The sequence below is a fragment of the Panulirus ornatus genome, chromosome 9 (genome assembly GCF_036320965.1).
Source record: "Panulirus ornatus isolate Po-2019 chromosome 9, ASM3632096v1, whole genome shotgun sequence".
Lineage (NCBI taxonomy): Eukaryota > Metazoa > Arthropoda > Malacostraca > Decapoda > Palinuridae > Panulirus > Panulirus ornatus.
In genome coordinates this window covers 8,593,021-8,613,105 of record NC_092232.1, presented here as the reverse complement: position 1 = coordinate 8,613,105, position 20,085 = coordinate 8,593,021, and the positions used below count along the sequence as shown (strand labels likewise).

Genomic DNA, 20,085 nt, shown 5'->3' with positions numbered 1-20,085 from the left:
AAGAAATAAGATATTGTTAATATATTTTTCATATAGCATGTTTATCACTCAGAAAGCTAAGGTACAACCTACATGAAATGGAACTGAAATATTCAACTGTTCATATTATATTAAAAAAAGCAGAAAACTTCTCCAATGGGATAATTAGCATTCATCACATCATTTGAAAATACAACAAACAATATATGATACTGAAACAAAAGAATCAGTATGCAGGTTGTGACCACTTAATAATGAATGTGAAGGGAAGCACAGATAGATTACTTAATAATAGAAGAAATAAAAGTAAGTCTGTTGTGTTGCAAAGAGGGATATTATTATGTGAAACCATTCAACAGAGGACAGAGGAAGAAGATTCTAAATATTTGGGTCAAAATCTAGTCTGGAAAAAGATATGATTAGTGAAATATTATATGCAAACTGCCCCCAATAAAGAGATGAAAGTTTTTATTTTCGAGCATAAAAGGAACTATTTCAAGGAGACGTGTTGTTTGCGCAAATGAGTTTTACTAAGAGACACAATCAAAAGTGAAGACTTGCTAGGGAAATAAATGCAGTTGCAATTTATTTTTCCACAAGAAAAGTGAGAGATGCTGATAAAGTGATATAAAGAGTGTTGAGAAATCATAGTCATCTGAAGAAAGATGTATCAGAGTAATAAGTTTAAGAAAGAAAAAACAGGAAGTATAAAAGAAAATAATATATGAGGTGCTAAGGATGTTTACTATAAAATGCCAAATATGTTGAAATGAATGAATACATGGCAGTAAAAATATCATACAATGGCTATCTTAATACAAAGTGGGAAACAGCAATTTTCACACACAGATCAGACTGTATAGTATTAACAAAATTTGGTATAAAGAGGAGCTGTAAGATAAAACTCCATATGTACTGCATATCATAAGAGCATGTCTAAAGCTACAGTAGGGTTCAAAGCAAAGATAAATTCAACAGATACACAGGAGATGAAGACATTACCAAGGAGCAAGCAAGAAGAGTAGTAGCTTTTAAAGAAAGTGTCCACAGAATCATGGAAGAGTGATACTGTGTCTGATGACTGGAGAAAGGCAGTGATTATTCTACCGCATAAAAGTACAGGAAATAAAAGGTGACTAAGAATAACTGGGAAATATTGTAAGTTTCCTTTGTATAGTTGCTAGAGTATGACAGTGATTGATATCATAAAACTAGTGAACCCCTTGCACGTGAAAAATAAGTTGAATTCTAAAGGGAAAAATGGTGTGTATACCAGATTCTTGCATTGAAACAAATAAGAGAGAGACTTCTAGAGTAAAAGAAGAAAGTGTTTTCTGCCTTTATGGATTTAAAGTCATATAACAACATGAATGAGAAAGCCCTCTTGGAAATTCTGACTCTATATGGTTTGCAAAGACTTTTTAATGCTGTTAACCCTTTCATTGTGGCATTTGTAATATCCAATGTGTAAGTTATTCTAAAATATTCTACATAATCATCTCCATAAATTTGCTGTTAAGGTTAATTAGAAAATAATGTTCTATATGAAATTATATACAACTCAACCTGATGTGCACTATGTGCCCTCTAAGTTAGGCTGCTCCTCTACCAGAATTCTTAGGTATACATGAAGTACTGTTAGGCATACATATTGAGATGTGTAGTATTTCGGGAAGTGTTCTTGTCACAAAAAAGTATGATTACCAGTTTTGTCAGTAATATCTATTACCTCGTAAATGTTGCTCAACTTCACAAAACATTATGTATCAAGAGGGTGCAAATATTGTAGAGGCACCCTTGACATCTTTAAACAGAATGACCAATGTATGCAAAAAATTTACACTGTTGTGTCTGGTAGCAATGTGCGATGCCTTGAAGTTGATATGAGCGATTCAAAAACTTCGATCATATATACACCATACGCAGTAAAATTTATGGAAATAAAATATTATGTTACAAACAAACTGGCTGCAGTGTATGGGTTATACGTTTTGCATTACTGAGAATAAGTGAAGGTATGACTAAATGACTTGAAGTACATAAAAGCAATGTATGACTACTGTAATGTGACCATAATTATCTGACTTGAAGTACATAAAAGCAATGTATGACTACTGTGATGTGACCATAATTATCATTTTGCTGATAACATGGTGTTGGTGGTAAATTAAAGTAACTGAACATATTAGTTTCTGAGTGGATGTGAGTGAATGAGGTAATTTCTTTGTCTGTTCCTGGCATGACCTTGCTAACATGGGAAAAAGCAATAAATACAGAAGAGAAAATGGACGGAACATTGGTAAGATGTTAATGAGGTGAGGTGATACCGTGTACTGTTCAATCATGGTGACAAAAATAAAACTGCAATGGTTGCTGTATTCTTTTTTTCTGTGTTGGAGGCTCCAGTCATGGACAAAAGTCCATATCAAGACCAGGCCTTATTTGATTTATCGAGATGATTATGAAAGGGAAAAAATAAGACAAGGGGAAAAGATCTACGAAATTTAGAGGAAGTAAAAAATCCATCTTTTAAAGTGTAACAGATTGTAGTTATTGGGAAAGACATGAGAGGGTAGAGATTTCTAAAGCCAAGGTGTAGGGAAAGAAATAAGTATCAAAATGACCCACCCATGAGTTGCCAAAGGCTGTAATCATATGATGTAAGAGCAAACTTAGTATTGCATGGTCATGCTAGTAATAGGGGCACACAAGCAGCCAGTTCTTGGGAGCAAAAACCAAAGCAATACTTATACAAGAGGGAATAAGAACTAACAAGTGCAGGTTTTCAAAATATCTTATTCTGATATCCATGAGGCCCCATTTTGTAAGGCTTTTTAAGTAATGGTTTCTACAGGATATCTGACTGTTCTTCAGAATCGAAGGTAAAAGCAGACCAGTTGCCATGAAAGAAATGAACAAGGTTAGAGATATTTCAGATGAGGATGACAGGGGAATGATTTGAGATTGGATAAGATGTAAACATTTTGTGCATAAGGGTGGTGTGACTGGAGCCATAGGTTTTATTAAACAAATCAACTTCATATGCAAAAAAAGCAAGTAAGAAGTACTTTAATAATATGTATGGAGGTTCATGTTTCACTTCAGCAGACTGGTCTTAGGATTTGTATAAATTATTTATGCAGTCGTATATACATGACACATCCTATGGAATATGGCTTGGAGTTAATAACTCGCACACAGATAGATATATAGAAAGATCAAAAAGAACAAAATCACTTTGTGACATTCTTTTCAAGATATTCTCGCAAAAATGCATATCATTGTTTTCTTTCTTAGTCATAATTTCATACTAAATAAATGAGAAGTATCTAACAACAGACTTGAATAATACAAAAAATTAAGTATCACTGCACAATACTTCTATATCACTCCTTTAAATCATTTGATTATTAGTGAAAGTACCGAGAGTTATAATACAATTTGGAATCAGTACAAGTAAATGAAAAGCATGTAAAGCATAGCATAGATTGTCTCACTTACTAGATCCTGAACCCTTGCCATCAAAATATTTTGTCTTCTTGAGTGCCTTCACCAAGAAAACAACCATAATGCAGCGATGAAAGAAGTCTTCTGGCGTGCGAGATGGAGAATGGCATACTAGATGGTACAGACGAAGGAAATCTGTTGGATCATATACGCTTTTGTTGTTGGTTGTCTCCTAAGGATAAAAATGTGAAGACATTATTTCAATTATCCTAAGCTCTAGAGTCTAACCTTTCATGCTATTCAGTCATTAAAATATTTTCTCAATGTATACATTTCAAAAATGATATGTTAGTGCATAGTTCCATGTGCATGAGATAAACCTGTTGAAATACATAACCTTTCATAAGCTTGTATATATCATATTATGTAGGCTATCTTTTAGACTTTACTGTTATGTGAGTAACAGTATGCTTGGGTGGATATATACGGACCTGTAATAATTTACAATAGAAGGTTCACCTTCACAAGGCATCATATTACAACAACAAAAATTTTGTGGTTTATGGATGGTATTGCAGTGGAATTTATTAAAAAAGGGGGTGACTGTATTGTTGACTGGTTGGTAAGGTTATTTAATGTATGTATGACTCATGGTGAGGTGCCTGAGGATTGGCGGAATGCATGCATAGTGCCATTGTACAAAGGCAAAGGGGATAAGAGTGAATGCTCAAATTACAGAGGTATAAGTTTGTTGAGTATTCCTGGTAAATCATATGGGAGGGTATTGATTGAGAGGGTGAAGGCATGTACAGAGCATCAGATTGGGGAAGAGCAGTGTGGTTTCAGAAGTGGTAGAGGATGTGTGGATCAGGTGTTTGCTTTGAAGAATGTATGTGAGAAATACTTAGAAAAGCAAATGGATTTGTATGTAGCATTTATGGATCTGGAGAAGGCATATGATAGAGTTGATAGAGATGCTCTGTGGAAGGTATTAAGAATATATGGTGTGGGAGGAAAGTTGTTAGAAGCAGTGAAAAGTTTTTATCGAGGATGTAAGGCATGTGTACGTGTAGGAAGAGAGGAAAGTGATTGGTTCTCAGTGAATGTAGGTTTGCGGCAGGGGTGTGTGATGTCTCCATGGTTGTTTAATTTGTTTATGGATGGGGTTGTTAGGGAGGTAAATGCAAGAGTTTTGGAAAGAGGGGCAAGTATGAAGTCTGTTGGGGATGAGAGAGCTTGGGAAGTGAGTCAGTTGTTGTTCGCTGATGATACAGCGCTGGTGGCTGATTCATGTGAGAAACTGCAGAAGCTGGTGACTGAGTTTGGTAAAGTGTGTGGAAGAAGAAAGTTAAGAGTAAATGTGAATAAGAGCAAGGTTATTAGGTACAGTAGGGTTGAGGGTCAAGTCAATTGGGAGGTGAGTTTGAATGGAGAAAAACTGGAGGAAGTGAAGTGTTTTAGATATCTGGGAGTGGATCTGGCAGCGGATGGAACCATGGAAGCGGAAGTGGATCATAGGGTGGGGGAGGGGGCAAAAATTCTGGGGGCCTTGAAGAATGTGTGGAAGTCGAGAATATTATCTCGGAAAGCAAAAATGGGTATGTTTGAAGGAATAGTGGTTCCAACAATGTTGTATGGTTGCGAGGTGTGGGCTATGGATAGAGTTGTGCGCAGGAGGATGGATGTGCTGGAAATGAGATGTTTGAGGACAATGTGTGGTGTGAGGTGGTTTGATCGAGTGAGTAAGGTAAGGGTAAGAGAGATGTGTGGAAATAAAAAGAGCGTGGTTGAGAGAGCAGAAGAGGGTGTTTTGAAGTGGTTTGGGCACATGGAGAGGATGAGTGAGGAAAGATTGACCAAGAGGATATATGTGTCAGAGGTGGAGGGAGCAAGGAGAAGAGGGAGACCAAATTGGAGGTGGAAAGATGGAGTGAAAAAGATTTTGTGTGATCGGGGCCTGAACATGCAGGAGGGTGAAAGGAGGGCAAGGAATAGAGTGAATTGGAGCGATGTGGTATACCGGGGTTGACGTGCTGTCAGTGGATTGAATCAAGGCATGTGAAGTGTCTGGGGTAAACCATGGAAAGCTGTGTAGGTATGTATATTTGCGTGTGTGGACGTATGTATATACATGTGTATGGGGGGGGTTGGGCCATTTCTTTCGTCTGTTTCCTTGCGCTACCTCGCAAACGCGGGAGACAGCGACAAAGTATAAAAAAAAAAAAAAAAAATGGATGAAAAATGTAGCCAAAAAGTGTCCAGCATCTGATGCTATATTACGTAAGCCCATAAAGGAACTGGGAAAACCTTCATATCTTTATCAAATTAAATCATGTGAAATACCATTATCAGGCTGTGCACTAATTGCACACTGGGATCTTAATGATACAGCCATGGTTGGTCAATAACTACACTACCCTAATCTCTTGGACTGCAGTGCTGGTTCAGTCACTGAATATACAGCTTGCAGGAACTTTTGACATACTTTTCTTGTTTTCAATCAGCATCAAATCTCTTCTACAATGGCACCGAGTTCTACCTCAGGGTTTGATACACCAACTCATTTTGCCAATCAACCCAAAGAATACCAAAAGTGGAGGAAAACACTGTGTTATGAGGAGTTAAGTGTTTTAACACCTTTAAAATACTTACATTTGGGCATACATACGTTTGGACAACTAACCACTTGTTTGAAAATTTTGACTTTGTTCAAACAGTGTGCTTACCCTATCAAGCTGTGCCACAAATGTCTGTCTCCAAGTGTACATAATCCAATAATGACCCCTTTCCAGTTTCCCTTATCACCTATATATACCAGGTATTCCCAGTCACCAGCCCTTTGTCAGCACAAAATCTACAAGCTGTTCACCACTCCTATTCATAATGCTGGTAATTCTATGCCCCCATAATCATACCCTCAGCATTCATATTACCCACTCTTGCATTCAAATCATCCACCACTTATACATGATCCTTTGCATCAAAACTACTGACACACTCATTCAACTCCTCCTGACACTCACTTCTTTTCTTTAATCATCTGATATCCAAGTGCATAAACAAATATCTCTCACCTCTCATAATCCACTTTCATATTACCCACATCAGTCTGGGGCTCTTTTCTTTATATTCATTCTCACCATCCCATAACGCCTCCTTCAGTAACTAAGCTACCCCTTCTTTAGCTCTCACCCAGACACTCAACCCTGACTTTACCCCTAAAATATTCCCAAACAATCTTTCCCCATTCCTTTTAGCTATTTTTCTCAGAGTTAGAACTTCAAGGTTTCTCTCCTTCAATATAATACCTATCTCGCCCTTCTTCTCATCTTGGTTATATTCACACTCAAACAACCCAGCCTAAGCCTTCAAGGAGAATGAGCACTCCTCACTTGTCTCTTTCCTCTTTTCCAACTTTTAGAAATTAATAATAGGAGGGTTGGGTTTCCTGTCCCCTTTACCCACCTTCTATGAAATGCAAGGCATCTATTTCCTAAGCTGTAAATAGATCATAAAACTTAAGTGACAGCACAACCTGTGGTCATTGTGATTAGCAAATTATGATTGAGGTAATTAGGAAATTTTTGTTTTTATCAGTAAATGTATGATGGCCTTTGTCAACTTAAATATACTACAGCAACTCCACTGGCATGTTTTTGAGAGTGTAAAATTATAAGTATAAAATCCAAGTCCTGTACAGAATGGGCAAACCTATATATACACACCTTGGGATCCTCTTCATTAAGTTGATCTTTAAGAGCCAAGAAGGTTGACAAGGGATACTGAGTGAGGAGTCTGAGTGACAAGAAACAATTAATGGACATTCCTGATCCTGTAAGAAGATCTAGGATTGGACATTCAATGGTGTGGAAGTAAGCTTCTTGACGACACTCCGCTGAACAAAAGAGCACACTGGAACATTTCTTGCATGGAATTGGAGCTTTAGTTCTGAAAAAAAATTTTCAGGTTATTGTTGGATTTACCAAAATATGAACTGGTTTCCTAAATATGAACTGGTTTACCAAAATATGAACTGGTTTCCTTTGAGGAAAATGCAAATCTCAAAACCATAATGTATTCTTATAAAATCAAAAATCTGATTACAAAAGTTAGAAAAATAAAAAAATAAATATTTTATCTACCCTCAATTTTGCCGTGGTGGATTAAAGCAATGTGTGAAAGTCTTATCTTAGGTGACAGATGTCACACATAATTGCAATTAAACAAATTATGTATATTGCAATTTATGGATTAATGCTTTAAAAAGCCAAACTGTCATCAAAAGACTTATGTAAGTGAAACAATGACAAGTATACTGTATCATCATTGCATCAAAAATTCACAAAAAATTCATTTATTCAACTATCATGTATCGTAGCTTAAATGGTGTTCTCCATTCACTTATTTGTATGTGTTGGTTTGAGGCTGGCCAAGACCAAACAGAGAGAATCTACTGTCTTCTGCGAAGGTAAATGCACTGCTCACATAATCATCTAAGAAATATACCGTATAGTGCTTTACTGATATCATTTCATATTTTTCTGTATTTCTAAAACTAAAGTATTATTTCCAAAATGCAAATCTCAAAACCATAATGTATTCTTATAAAATCAAAAATCTGATTACAAAAGTTAGAAAAATAAAAAAATAAATCTTTTATCTACCCTCAATTTTGCCATGGTGGATTAAAGCAATGTGTGATAGTCTTATCTTAGGTGACAGATGTCACACATAATTGCAATTAAACAAATGATGTATATTGCAATTTATGGATTAATGCTTTAAAAAGCCAAACTGTCATCAAAAGACTTATGTAAGTGAAACAATGACAAATATACTGTATCATCATTGCATCAAAAATTCATAAAAAATTCATTTATTCATCAACTATCATGTATCGTAGCTTAAATGGTGTTCTCCATTCATTTATTTGTATGTGTTGGTTTGAGGCTGGCCAAGACCAAACAGAGAGAATCTACTGTCTTCTGCGAAGGTAAATGCACTGCTCACATAATCATCTAAGAAATATACTGTATAGTGCTTTACTGATATCATTTCATATTTTTCTGTATTTCTAAAACTAAGGTATTATTTCCAATACCAATAAGGCAGAGAAGAGTTAGGCAAGGCAGACACATACAGAAAAAATACCAAAAGAAATATAATACATAGTGATGATCTCTCTCTCTCTCTCTCTCTCTTAAATTCATTATCTATTGTTCATGAAATTATAGAACATTTACAAACAAACAATATTATTATTATTATTATTATACTTTGTCGCTGTCTCCCACGTTACCGAGGTAGCACAAGGAAACAGACGAAAGAATGGTCCAACCCACCCACATACACATGAATATACACAAACAAACAAATACATGTTAAAAACACAATGCATGACTGAGAATAATGTCACAAGCTACAATATTTTGTAAACATTAGTGCATGGCTAAGCAGCAGCAACTGTTGGGTTTAACTTGGGTATGACTCCCATTCTATCTATCTATCTATATTTCTGATGCCTGTTCCAACTGGAACTCCTTCATAGGGGTGGCCATGGCAACAGGGTCTCCATAACTAAAATCTCCAGTGCCCCTTCTTAGCCTTTAGTGCCTCACCTTTAACAGGCCACTGACTCCTTCCATTTTGCCAAAAGGCAGAGCTAATGCACAGTGCTTACCACAGGAAAATTTAGTTACAAAGAATGAGCTGCATGAGTTAAGTGTAGTCAAGTGTTACATATGACAAGGAGAGATTGTATGACTGTGGACAGAATGTCAGTAGTCCACATGGTAGTGAGGCACAAAGAAAAGACACCTACCTAGGTCACAGGAGTACAACTTGACAACCAATAAGCAGATTTCACTAACCCTCCCAATACCCAGACGGGTAGTACTGGTCGTTGGCTGCCTATCAACTACTACCTACCATTGCTCCCATTAATAAGGATAATGTAAAGTTTCAGGAAATATTGGTAAATAGCCCATTCAAACAGTACATGATGGGAAGAGTATCAATGAAAAAAATTTGCAGTGTGATGCTGACAAACCATAATCCTCTACAAGATTATAAATGAACCAGAATAAATTTCAAATGGAGCAAGAAGGATGGTGCAGGAAGCAGTGAAACATGTATGTTTCAGAGATGGGGAAGTTCTCATGAAAAGGGATTTCAATTATAAAGTAATAGGATAAGAGAATCTATATTCTTATGGACACAAAGAGTCATGGAGACACAAGTTCCAGGGGGTTTACATGAAATTTTCCTACAACAGTATGTCACTCAGCAAAACAGAATGACAAGGGCTGATACACCATCCTTACTTGGTGTCACCTTTGTAAATGGTATTTTAAAAAGTCTGGAATCACAGTCAGAAATACAATAACTGAAACTGTCAGAAATCATAAATCAATTGGAAAAAGTGATCATGCACTGAGTTTGAATACGTGGTTGATGAAGACATGAAAGATCAAAGAGAAAACAAGATTCAAACATGAGATATAATCATAGAATTACAGAGTTAAAGAACTAGTTTGAGAACACAAACTGGAAGTTAGATTTCCACACCCAAATATACATCTTTGTTATGGACTGTTCTGTAAAATCTACATGAATGAGTTGGGACATGGGCATCTTTAGCTGTAAATAGAGAGAAAAGTTTATAAGGTTCGATAAAAGATGTCAAAAAGTAAGGGTGGTTAGGGATGTACTACAGAAGAGATATGTGGCATAACAGCCTGCCAGCATTTCAAAGGTACAAGAAACAAGGAATGAGAACTGCAAGATAAGGAGGATGAGCAAGGAAATAAATAAAGACATACTGAAGATAGGCAGGGCATAATCCAAAAATTTTCAATAATTTCATCAGCAATAAATTAGAGGTTAATGAAAAGCTAATTAGGCTAAGGGATTACAAGGAAAGATTCATAAGGGTACAATATCAAGATATGTGAGGAGCTAAATGACATCTAAAAATGCTCTCATATGGGAAGACACAATAGTCCCAACACAAGGGAATTTGAGTGATGAAAAGGTCTTGGAAAACAATGAAATTGCAAAAACAGATACAAAAAGACTATCAAAGGGCTCTAACCCATAAAAGGCTCATGGTCTTGATGGAATCTCACTGTTCATACTGAAAAAGAGGACACATATGCTTGACAGGTCACTTGAAATATTGTGCAGTATGCCACTGGAGGAGGGTGTAGTACCAATAGAAGGGAAGAGGGCAAATATTATGCCTTTTTTTCAGAATGGAGATCAAGAAATTACAATGAACTGCAAACTGGTCTCAGCAAAAAGTGAGTCTGTAAAACACTGGGAAAGATAATCAGAAAACACTTGGGCAAGTATTCACAAATGAGAAATTACCAATGCAAGAGAAAACGGGATTCAGGGAAATGGAGACATGTATAAATCTCTTTGACTTCTCTGAGAGAGTAAATGGTGTTTTAAGCAAAACTACCAACAACATTTGACACTGTATTGCACAGAACCTTGGTAAAGAGGCTGATTCATCAGGCTATTGTATTCCTTGGACAGAAAATTTCCTTAGTATTAGGGAACAAAGATGGCATGGTAAAGGAGCCTTCTTGAAATGGGTTGGGTCTTCCATGGCACGCCACAGAGCATGGTCCTCGGAACACTGCTATTCTTGATTTAATTAAATGAGGCATGGCAAGGGAGCCTTCTTGAAATGGGCTGGGTCACCAGTGGCACGCCACAAAGCATGGTCCTTGGAATATTGTTATTCTTGATTTAAGTAAATGGCTTATCAGATGGACAGGATGCAAAGCTGAATATGGATTAAAAAGATGCCAGTCTCATGTGAAAAGAATAAGGATGGTCTATCTAGATATGGGAGGGTATTGACTGAGAGGGTGAAGGCATGTACAGAGCATCAGATTGGGGAAGAGCAGGTGGTTTCAGAAGTTGTAGAGGATGTGCGGATCAGGTGTTTGCTTTGAAGAATGTATGTGAGAAATACTTAGAAAAACAAATGGATTTGTATGTAGCATTTATGGATAGGGAGAAGGCTTATGATAGAGTTGACAGAGATGCTCTGTGGAAGGTATTAAGAGTATATGGTGAGGGAGGCAAGTTGCTAGAAGCAGTGAAAAGTTTTTATCGAGGATGTAAGGCATGTGCACCAGTAGGAAGAGAGGAAAGTGATTGGTTCTCAGTGAATGTCAGTTTGTGGCAGGGGTGCATGATGTCTCCATGGTTGTTTAATTTGTTTATGGATGGGGTTGTTAGGGAGGTGAATGCAAGAGTTTTGGAGAGAGGGGCAAGTATGCAGTCTGTTGTGGATGAGAGGGCTTGGGAAGTGAGTCAGTTGTTCGCTGATGATACAGCGCTGGTGGCTGATTCGGGTGAGAAACTGCAGAAGCTGGTGACTGAGTTTGGTAAATTGTGTGAAAGAAGAAAGCTGAGAGTAAATGTGAATAAGAGGAAGGTTATTAGATACAGTAGGGTTGAGGGACACGTCAATTGGGAGGTAAATTTGAATGGAGAAAAACTGGAGGAAGTGAAGTGTTTTAGATATCTGGGAGTGGATTTGGCAGTGGATGGAACCATGGAAGCAGAAGTGAGTCACAGGGTGGGGGAGGGGGAGAAAGTTTTGGGAGCATTGAAAAATGTGTGGAAGGTGAGAACATTATCTCACAAGGCAAAAATGGGTATGTTTGAAGGAAGAGTGGTTCCAACAATGTTATATGGTTGCGAGGCGTGGGCATATTATACATAGGATTGTGCAGAGGAAGGTGGACGTGTTGGAAATGAGATGTTTGAGGACAATATATGGTGTGAGGTGGTTGATCGAGTAAGTGATGAAAGGGTAAGAGAGATGTGTGGTAATAAAAAGAGTGTGGTTGAGAGAGCAGAAGAGGATGTACTGAAATGGTTTGGTCACATGGAGAGAATGAGTGAGGAAAGATTGACAAAGAGAATATATGTGTCAGAGGTGGAGGGAACTAGGAGAAGTGAGAGACCAAATTGGTGGTGGAAGGATGGAGTGAAAAAGAATTTGAGTGATTGGGGCCTGAACATGCAGGAGAGTGAAAGGCATGCAAGGAATAAGTGAATTGGTACGATGTGGTATACCGGAGTCGACATGCTGTCAATGGATTGAACCAGGGCATATGAAGTGTCTGGGGTAAACCATGGAAAGTCTTGTGGGCCTGGATGTGGAAAGGGAGCTGTGGTTTTGGTGCATTATACATGACAGCTAGAGAATGAGTGTAAACGAAAGTGGCCTTTGTTGTCTTTTCCTAGCGCTACCTCACGTGCGTGCGGGGGGAGGGGGGTGTTATTTCATGTGTGGCGGGGTGGCGACAGGAATGAATAAAGGCAGCAAGTATGAATTATGTACATGTGTATATATGTATATGTCTATGTATGTATATACATGTATACTTTGAAATGTATAAGTATGTATATGTGTGTGTGTGTGTGTGTGTGTGTGTGTGTGTTTGTGTGGACATGTATGTATATACATGTGTATGTGGGTGGGTTGGGCCATTCTTTTGTCTGTTTCCTTGCGCTACCTTGCTAACACGGGAGACAGTGACAAAGTATAATATATAATATATACTATCCAGATATGATATTCCAGAGAAGAAGAAATGAAGATAAGCAAAGGATGTGCAGAGCAGGACAGAAATATCAGTTACTATAATGGTTTTAAACTTGTTCTAATATTGTGGTTATGAAGCAAATATGCAGAAGTGCCATTTGAAGATGATTAAGAAAAATAAGCCATCACTGGGATAAAGGTCACATGCAGAAAGAAACCTTTATCCTGACTTATGATGGTTTACTTGCTAAACAGTGATAACTAATCTTAAAATAAATCGATCAATTCTGACAGTAGCATTACATCTCCATTCAGATAATATTCTTCAGTTCTTTGGATATTTATGCATATAAGCATTTTGTTTAAATGTTAGTATCTGAAATTACTAATGATAGTGAATTCATTATCATTAATTCTACAAAAGTGACACTTTCATTTTTTATCATTCTTGATTGCTGTTTTCCACTTTAGTGAGGTAGTGCCAGGAACATATGAAGAAAGGCCAAATCTGCTGGTGTCCATTCTCTAGCTGTTATGTGCAATGCACTGAAATCATAGCTCCCTATCCAAAACCAAGCACTACAGACCTTTCCATGGTTTACCTCAGATGCTTCACATGCCCTGGTTCAGTCCACTGACATATCAACCCTAGTCTACCACATCATTCTATTTCACTCTATCCGGTGCACACCTTTCATCCTTCTTCATGTTCAGGCACCAATCTCTCAACATCTTTTTCACTCCATCCTCCCATCTCCATCTTTCATATGTTGCATATATTCACACATATAATGGATAAGCAAACTTACAACTCATACTTACATCTTGAAGCACTTTTGACAGTGGTTCCCAAAGTCACTACGATTGAGAACAGCTGCAAAAGATCTTTCTGTAACAATAACATCTCCTGGTTCTATGTCCTCAGCAGCAACAGCATAGCGACCTTGGATGTTGTCATAATGAACATCCACTTTCTTACTAAGTGATGGGAATCTTTCATTCGTACCTCCAGTCACTTCAGGAATCACTGGGGGTTGCTCTACAAATCCATCAGGTATATCTGTGAAGGTGTATTTGCAAATCAGGAACAGAAAAAGAAAGTATATTCTTTGAGTTGGAGCTATATGAATAATGTTGCCGAAATATAAATTAGGCAAAAGCAAGAATTTATAATTCTACCAGTTGTGCACTAATGATCATCACAGTATTTTAAATATGGTACATGTCAACAACTTCATGCAGTCCAACTCAAATCCCAATGAAAACTGTTGAGTGACAAGTGTACTAACTGAGAATATTTCACTCCTGACAAAGCAGTTGAATCACTTCATACTCATGAAAAATATGCACTTGTAAGATCAACTTAAACAGTAAATTTTAGGCCTGTTACAAAAATGTTTCTAAGCAAGATTCCTCACATCTTCATCTTCCATGGTTCTGTCCCAAGCTGTTGGGTATACCTTAGGTGGGGAGGGAGATCAAACAACTTAATGTGCCAGATAGCATACACATGAAATGTAATTCTACTGAGTTTAAAAAATCTGCTTCAAAACAATGTTGTACTTATAGGAGCTGCCACAACCAACGATGATTATCACAATGCTAAACCCCTATCATTTCACTTGCATATAGTTAAATCTTAGATCCGAAAGGTTGTCTGGGGGTGACCCAACTTCCATAGGGTAAAACTGGTGAGGTGATGCAGTGGGAATAAGAGAGTTCATCCCCCCAAAAAATCTTTTCTCATGCTCAAAACTGACTTTAGGCAAGCTTCTTCACCTGTCATCATCTACTGTAATCTTGCCAAATAAGTCTACAGAGACTATTTTGCTCAGAAAAAGATCTGAAGTTATTATGAAAAAAAAGAAAGCAGTGAAAAAGAGCAAGTTAAAAAAAATATCTGTGTACTTGCATATCAAAGAAAACTGAAAGAAGAATGACAGTAAAAGAAAATAGTGAAGCAAGAAGGGGAAGGGCATAAGAAAAGTAGTTCTTAAATGTGTGGGTGAGGTGTATGGCATGCATAAAGTAGGATTTGAAAGTATGAAAAAGGGTAGAGAGTGGTGGGATGGGGAGTCAGATCACTATCTAGAGAAAAAATGGGGTGTTTATGGATGATACCCATATGGATGGAGTGTGAATACCTGGGAGGAGGAGTACAAGAGAATGTGGCAAGAGGTAGAGGAGCTGGAAAAGAGGGCAAACAAGACATTAGGAACTTCAGAGGGAATAAGAAAATAGCTTGGAAGGATGTAAATAGTGTGAGGAGAACAAAAGAACAGATGGGGTAAGAGCAATGACATCAGACAGAAAAGTGGTAACAAAGAAAACGTGGGAAAGGGATGGATGAGTATCCAAAAGACTGCTATGTGTCAAATGGCTGGGAGATGGACATGGTATGTGGAGTGAGAGAGACATGAGAATGGCATAGTAAAAAGGGAGGAAGTGATTGATCAGTTTGGCTGTCTGTGTTTGCATGGTCCCAGGAGAGATGCCAAAAAACTAGCAAAATGCATACTCACTGTGTTTGCATAAAGACAATGGTGACAAAAATATACGCTTTACTTACAGAAGTATACGTTTGTTGGGTATACCTGGCATACTAGTGATTACGCTTCAAAAGCAGTGAAAAATATGTGGACCAGGTGTTTGATTTGAAAGATTTATGTAAAAATTACTTGAAGGAGAATTTATTTGTGGCATTTATGGATCAAGAGAAATCATATGATGGGGGTGAAAGAGATGCTTAGTGAAAAGAGCATGTGTAAACAGGAAGGAGGGAGGTTGAGTATGTTCTTGGTGAAGATGGGTGTGAAGGCATGTGATGTCACTATGGTTGTTTACCCCCGTTCATGCACTGGGAGATGAGGGAGGTAAATGTACTGGTTTTGGAGCAAGGGGCAAATCTACAGTATGCTGGGGTTGGGAGCTTAGAGAATGAGTCACCTGCTACTTGCAGGTGGTAAGGATCTTGTTGGAGGCTCAGGAGAGAAACTCCAGAAGCTGGTGTCTGATTCTGGTAGAGTGTGCAAAAGGAGATAGTTGAGAGTTGATGTGAACAAAAGAAGGTTATGAGGTGTAAAAGGGGAAAAAAAAGAACGGTGTGATCATCTGCCTAAATAGCGAGTACTTGGATGAAGTGGAAAGCTTAAGGTGCCTGAAGGTGGACGTGGCAATATAGGGAACCACTGAAACTGACTCAGACTTTTGGGGGGAGATGATGCAAAGATCCTGGGTTCATTGAGGAAAGTGTTGAAAGATAGGTCTGTATCAGTTAGAGCAGAGATGGGTATTTCTGGAGGTATAATAGTCCCAGCAGTGTTGCAAGGATGCAAATCTTGGGCCATGTATGCAACAGAACAGAAAAGAATGGATGTGTTAAAAATGAAATGGCTGAGGATAATATGTGGTGAGAGGCAGATTTATCAAGGAAAGAATGACAGTGCAAAAGCAAGGTTTAGCAATAAGCGTAGTCTTTTTGAGAGGGCTAACCAGGGTGTGCTGAAACAGTTTGGACATGAGGAGAGGATGAGCAAATTAAGACTGACCAAGAGGATCTAAATGTTAAAAAAGGAGGGGGCAGAAAATGGAAGGAAGGAAGGAAGGAAAAAGGATACGAGTTGTCATGGCCTCATCATCAATTAGTGTGAGAGGCATGCATGGGTAGAGGGTGGTGGAGCAACTGGGTATAGGAGAAAAATGCTGCCAATGGGTTAAACCTGAGTACCTAAGGTGATCTGGGGACACCATGGTTTGGTCTGTGGGGCTTGGCTATGGATGGTAGGCTATAGTTTTTGTTCATTATACATGACAGCTAGAAAGTGGATGCAAGAAAGTGGGCCATTGTTCTTTTGTTCCAAGCACTACTAAGTAAAGATAGGAAACAGCAAATATGAAAAAAAGGCAAAAGGTCTTCTTGAATATATCCTTGTCCATGTCCCATAATATGGTTTACCTCTCTCAGAACTTCCTAACATGGTTCCCTAGTAGTAAGTTAAATAGTACGACTACATCACTATCCCTCTCTCAAGTGGGGTTCAATACTTTCCTTCGTACATGGTGACATTTTACAAACCATTATCAAGAATTTCCATTGTACACATCTCTATGTCATTTCCTTTTTACAACACCTCAAGTAAATCCTTTTATGTGCTATCCTCTATAAAAATCCTTCGAGTTCTGTTCATATATGAACATCTCAAATACCTAGAGATACAACTCTGGCACTTTATTGCTTTCAGCGGGAACTTATGCCCTAAAATAAATGAAGGATGAATAGATCTTTTAAGTTTTTCACACAAACCTGTGCTCAAAATATATTTCTCATAAAAGTTACAGTAAAGTTTTCTTATAAATTTCTGGTCATCTTCCTTGAAAGATTTAGGGGAATTCTGTGTAGTTGCCCTTGGTAAATCCAAAGCTTGTGAAGGGGTCTGAAATCAGGGTTCCACCTCTATACTCCCATCTTTTGGCTTCCCTCACCCACTTTGCTTTCTCATTTCTAGCTTCCTTTCCAGCTAATCTGACTCCATCAGTGGATCAGCCTCTCCCCTTTCCTCCAACAACAGCAGTTTCCCTCAAAGGTTTCTCCTGTCTCCTACACTTTTTCCCCTCTTTATCAACGATTTCCTTTCTTTTGCAAATAACCAAATGCACTTATCCGCTGATGACTCAATACCGCATTTCTTCACATCCTTCAAATCTGCTCCTTCTTCTCTAACTTGATCTGCACCTCGTTTCGATACAACTCCCTCAATAAACTCAAGCTTGGACAGGATATCTTAGTTGGGTAGATGAAATCTGGTTAAGTTTAATGCCTCTAAGACCCAGTTTCTCCCTAGCTCCCTTTCAAAAATACCTCATAACTTTCCTCTCTCCTTTGATAGATCTGCAACTCCATCTCTTTGACTCACCTAACATACTTGGAAATTGGTGTAATATCCACTCTATCTTTGAAACCCCACATCATGGACATGGTTAAGTCTGCCTCTACAGAACTGGGAATCTTGTTTAGATGAAGAAATTCCTTTCTTCTTAACAATTGCACTGTTTATGCAAAGGACCACTCCATCCTTGTGTGGAGTACTGCTCTCATATCTGCAGTAGTTCTAGCTCTGCAGCCTTACTTGACAGTGTCGAGTCAAAAGCAGTCTGACTTATCAACTCTCCCAGGTTAACTTCAAAACTTGATCTACTGGCTCTGCCACGATATTGGTTCATTTTCCCTTTTCTATAGATATCATTTTAGTCTTTCCTCCCAAGAGCTGGCTGCTTGTGTGGCCCATCACTAACTAGACCACTCAATACTCAGCAAATTGGTGCTTCACATGATTACTGTGTAGCCGTTGGTAACTCAGGGATGGGCCATTTTGATAACTTTTTTCCCACAGCTTAAAGCTTTGGAACTCTGTACTCTGATGACCATGACCTGGCACTTTTTAGAATACACTTCCTCCAAAATTCATAAAAACTTTTCCTCATCTCTCTCTCTCTCTCTCTCTCTCTCCCCTTACCCTTTTCACTGTTCTATTTATATTTCATATATTTCAATCAAAGCCCAGCCTTAATGTGGACTTTTGTCCATGACAGGAGCCTCCAACGTAAAGAAAAAAAAATACAATAATTATTAGCATGTAACCCTAAAACCCTATTTGAGAAGCTTCTGTGACTTTATAGCTATGCTCCATGCAGGGGCACGGTAAGGTAGGTTCCTCTCAAGTGAGGTCTTTGACAACACTGTACTTTATTCTGTCTCATGATAATGCTAACAGAATGTGACTTCTTACTTGCAGTATTATCACTTGCAGAGATAGTTTACTATGGTAACTCTATAAATTGCTATATTGCATGTGTTGGTTCTTTTGCTGTGGCCATCCCTTGATGGGAGTTCCCAGAGGAAACGCATATCAGAGATATAGATAGACAGATAGATCAGGTTACTTTCTTTTCCCAATATTTCTATCTAATCTTACCAAAAATCAAAATAACTAACTTCCTAAGTAGAGTGATTATTGCTGTTAAAACAACAAAATTGCCTAAAAACTGTCATTATCATCATAACTTTGACTTTCTAATCAGCTTTTGATTTTGTTATCAATCTATCTTTTTACCATCTTAAACTGTATAGCAATCCACAGAGGGTAATTCAAATGTACACAGTTTTATAGGTCATTCTTGTCTGGGAATGAGCCACTGTATAATGTCAGAAAAAAAATTGGATGTACCATGTCAGAACCAATTTCAAAATTCAAAACTCAATGACTCATGATCAGGAAGGACAATGGGAAGAAAAATAAAAAATTCTAAAACATCTACTTATGGCTTTGAATACAACCCACCAACCATTTCTATATCATATATCAAAAATTACACTATAGATGTGTCACGAATAGCTTTAATGAAGAAATTTGGAACTTTTATAAATACTTACCCCAGTTCTTCACAACTTTCCCAGTTTCATAAAGTTTAAGCCATTTCTGTATATCATTTTGGTGTTCAATCCTTTTCTCCCTCTCCATTTTGGCCCAATCCAACCACTTGAGTGCTTGACGGTAAGCATCACGGGCTTCAACATGTTGCTTCATATGAGATAAGAGACGAGCTTTCCGTTTGAACAGCTTGTATTTGAGCTCCTGTCCAGTAAATGGGAGTTTTTAGTTTCTCTGATGCAGAGAAATACAGAAAATAACTTAAATGACGTGTAAAATCAATAATTCATATTAAATAGTTTCATTAAAAACCTTCATTGTAGTTTACAAAAACAGGGAGCTTGATATTATTCTTTAAATTCATCATTCCACACTGTTCACATACTGCTATGAAATCTCATTTTTGTAATCTCTGCCCTTCCTCTACCTATATTGTGTACTCATTTAACTCTCTTCTATTCCTTTGTGTGTCTTATGTGCCTCCTTAATTCTTTTTTTTTTCCCCACTCCCTGTACTCATCTAAACATGTCAAGCATACCATGAGCCTCACACTGTAAATATCAAATATACTTGAAAATGTATCAGTGAATATACATCATGATACAAAATGCACATCACTAAGATTTGGATTTGCCTCCCCAATCTCTTTTGTTTTC

The 20,085-nt window shown here is 37.7% G+C and overlaps 1 protein-coding gene across 11 annotated transcripts in view; it reads right to left on the bottom strand.

The window, feature by feature from the left end:
• Smyd4-3 (SET and MYND domain containing, class 4, member 3) overlaps positions 1-20,085 on the bottom strand; it is a 250,354-nt gene that overhangs the window by 22,577 nt on the left and 207,692 nt on the right. For all 11 annotated transcript variants that reach the window (XM_071664600.1, XM_071664601.1, XM_071664603.1 and 8 more), the window contains 4 exons: positions 19,431-19,632; positions 13,823-14,060; positions 7,152-7,374; positions 3,481-3,658 (listed from right to left, as the gene is read on the bottom strand). In XM_071664600.1, the coding sequence (XP_071520701.1) occupies positions 3,481-3,658; positions 7,152-7,374; positions 13,823-14,060; positions 19,431-19,632 (841 nt within the window). The remainder of the gene's footprint in view (positions 1-3,480; positions 3,659-7,151; positions 7,375-13,822; positions 14,061-19,430; positions 19,633-20,085) is intronic.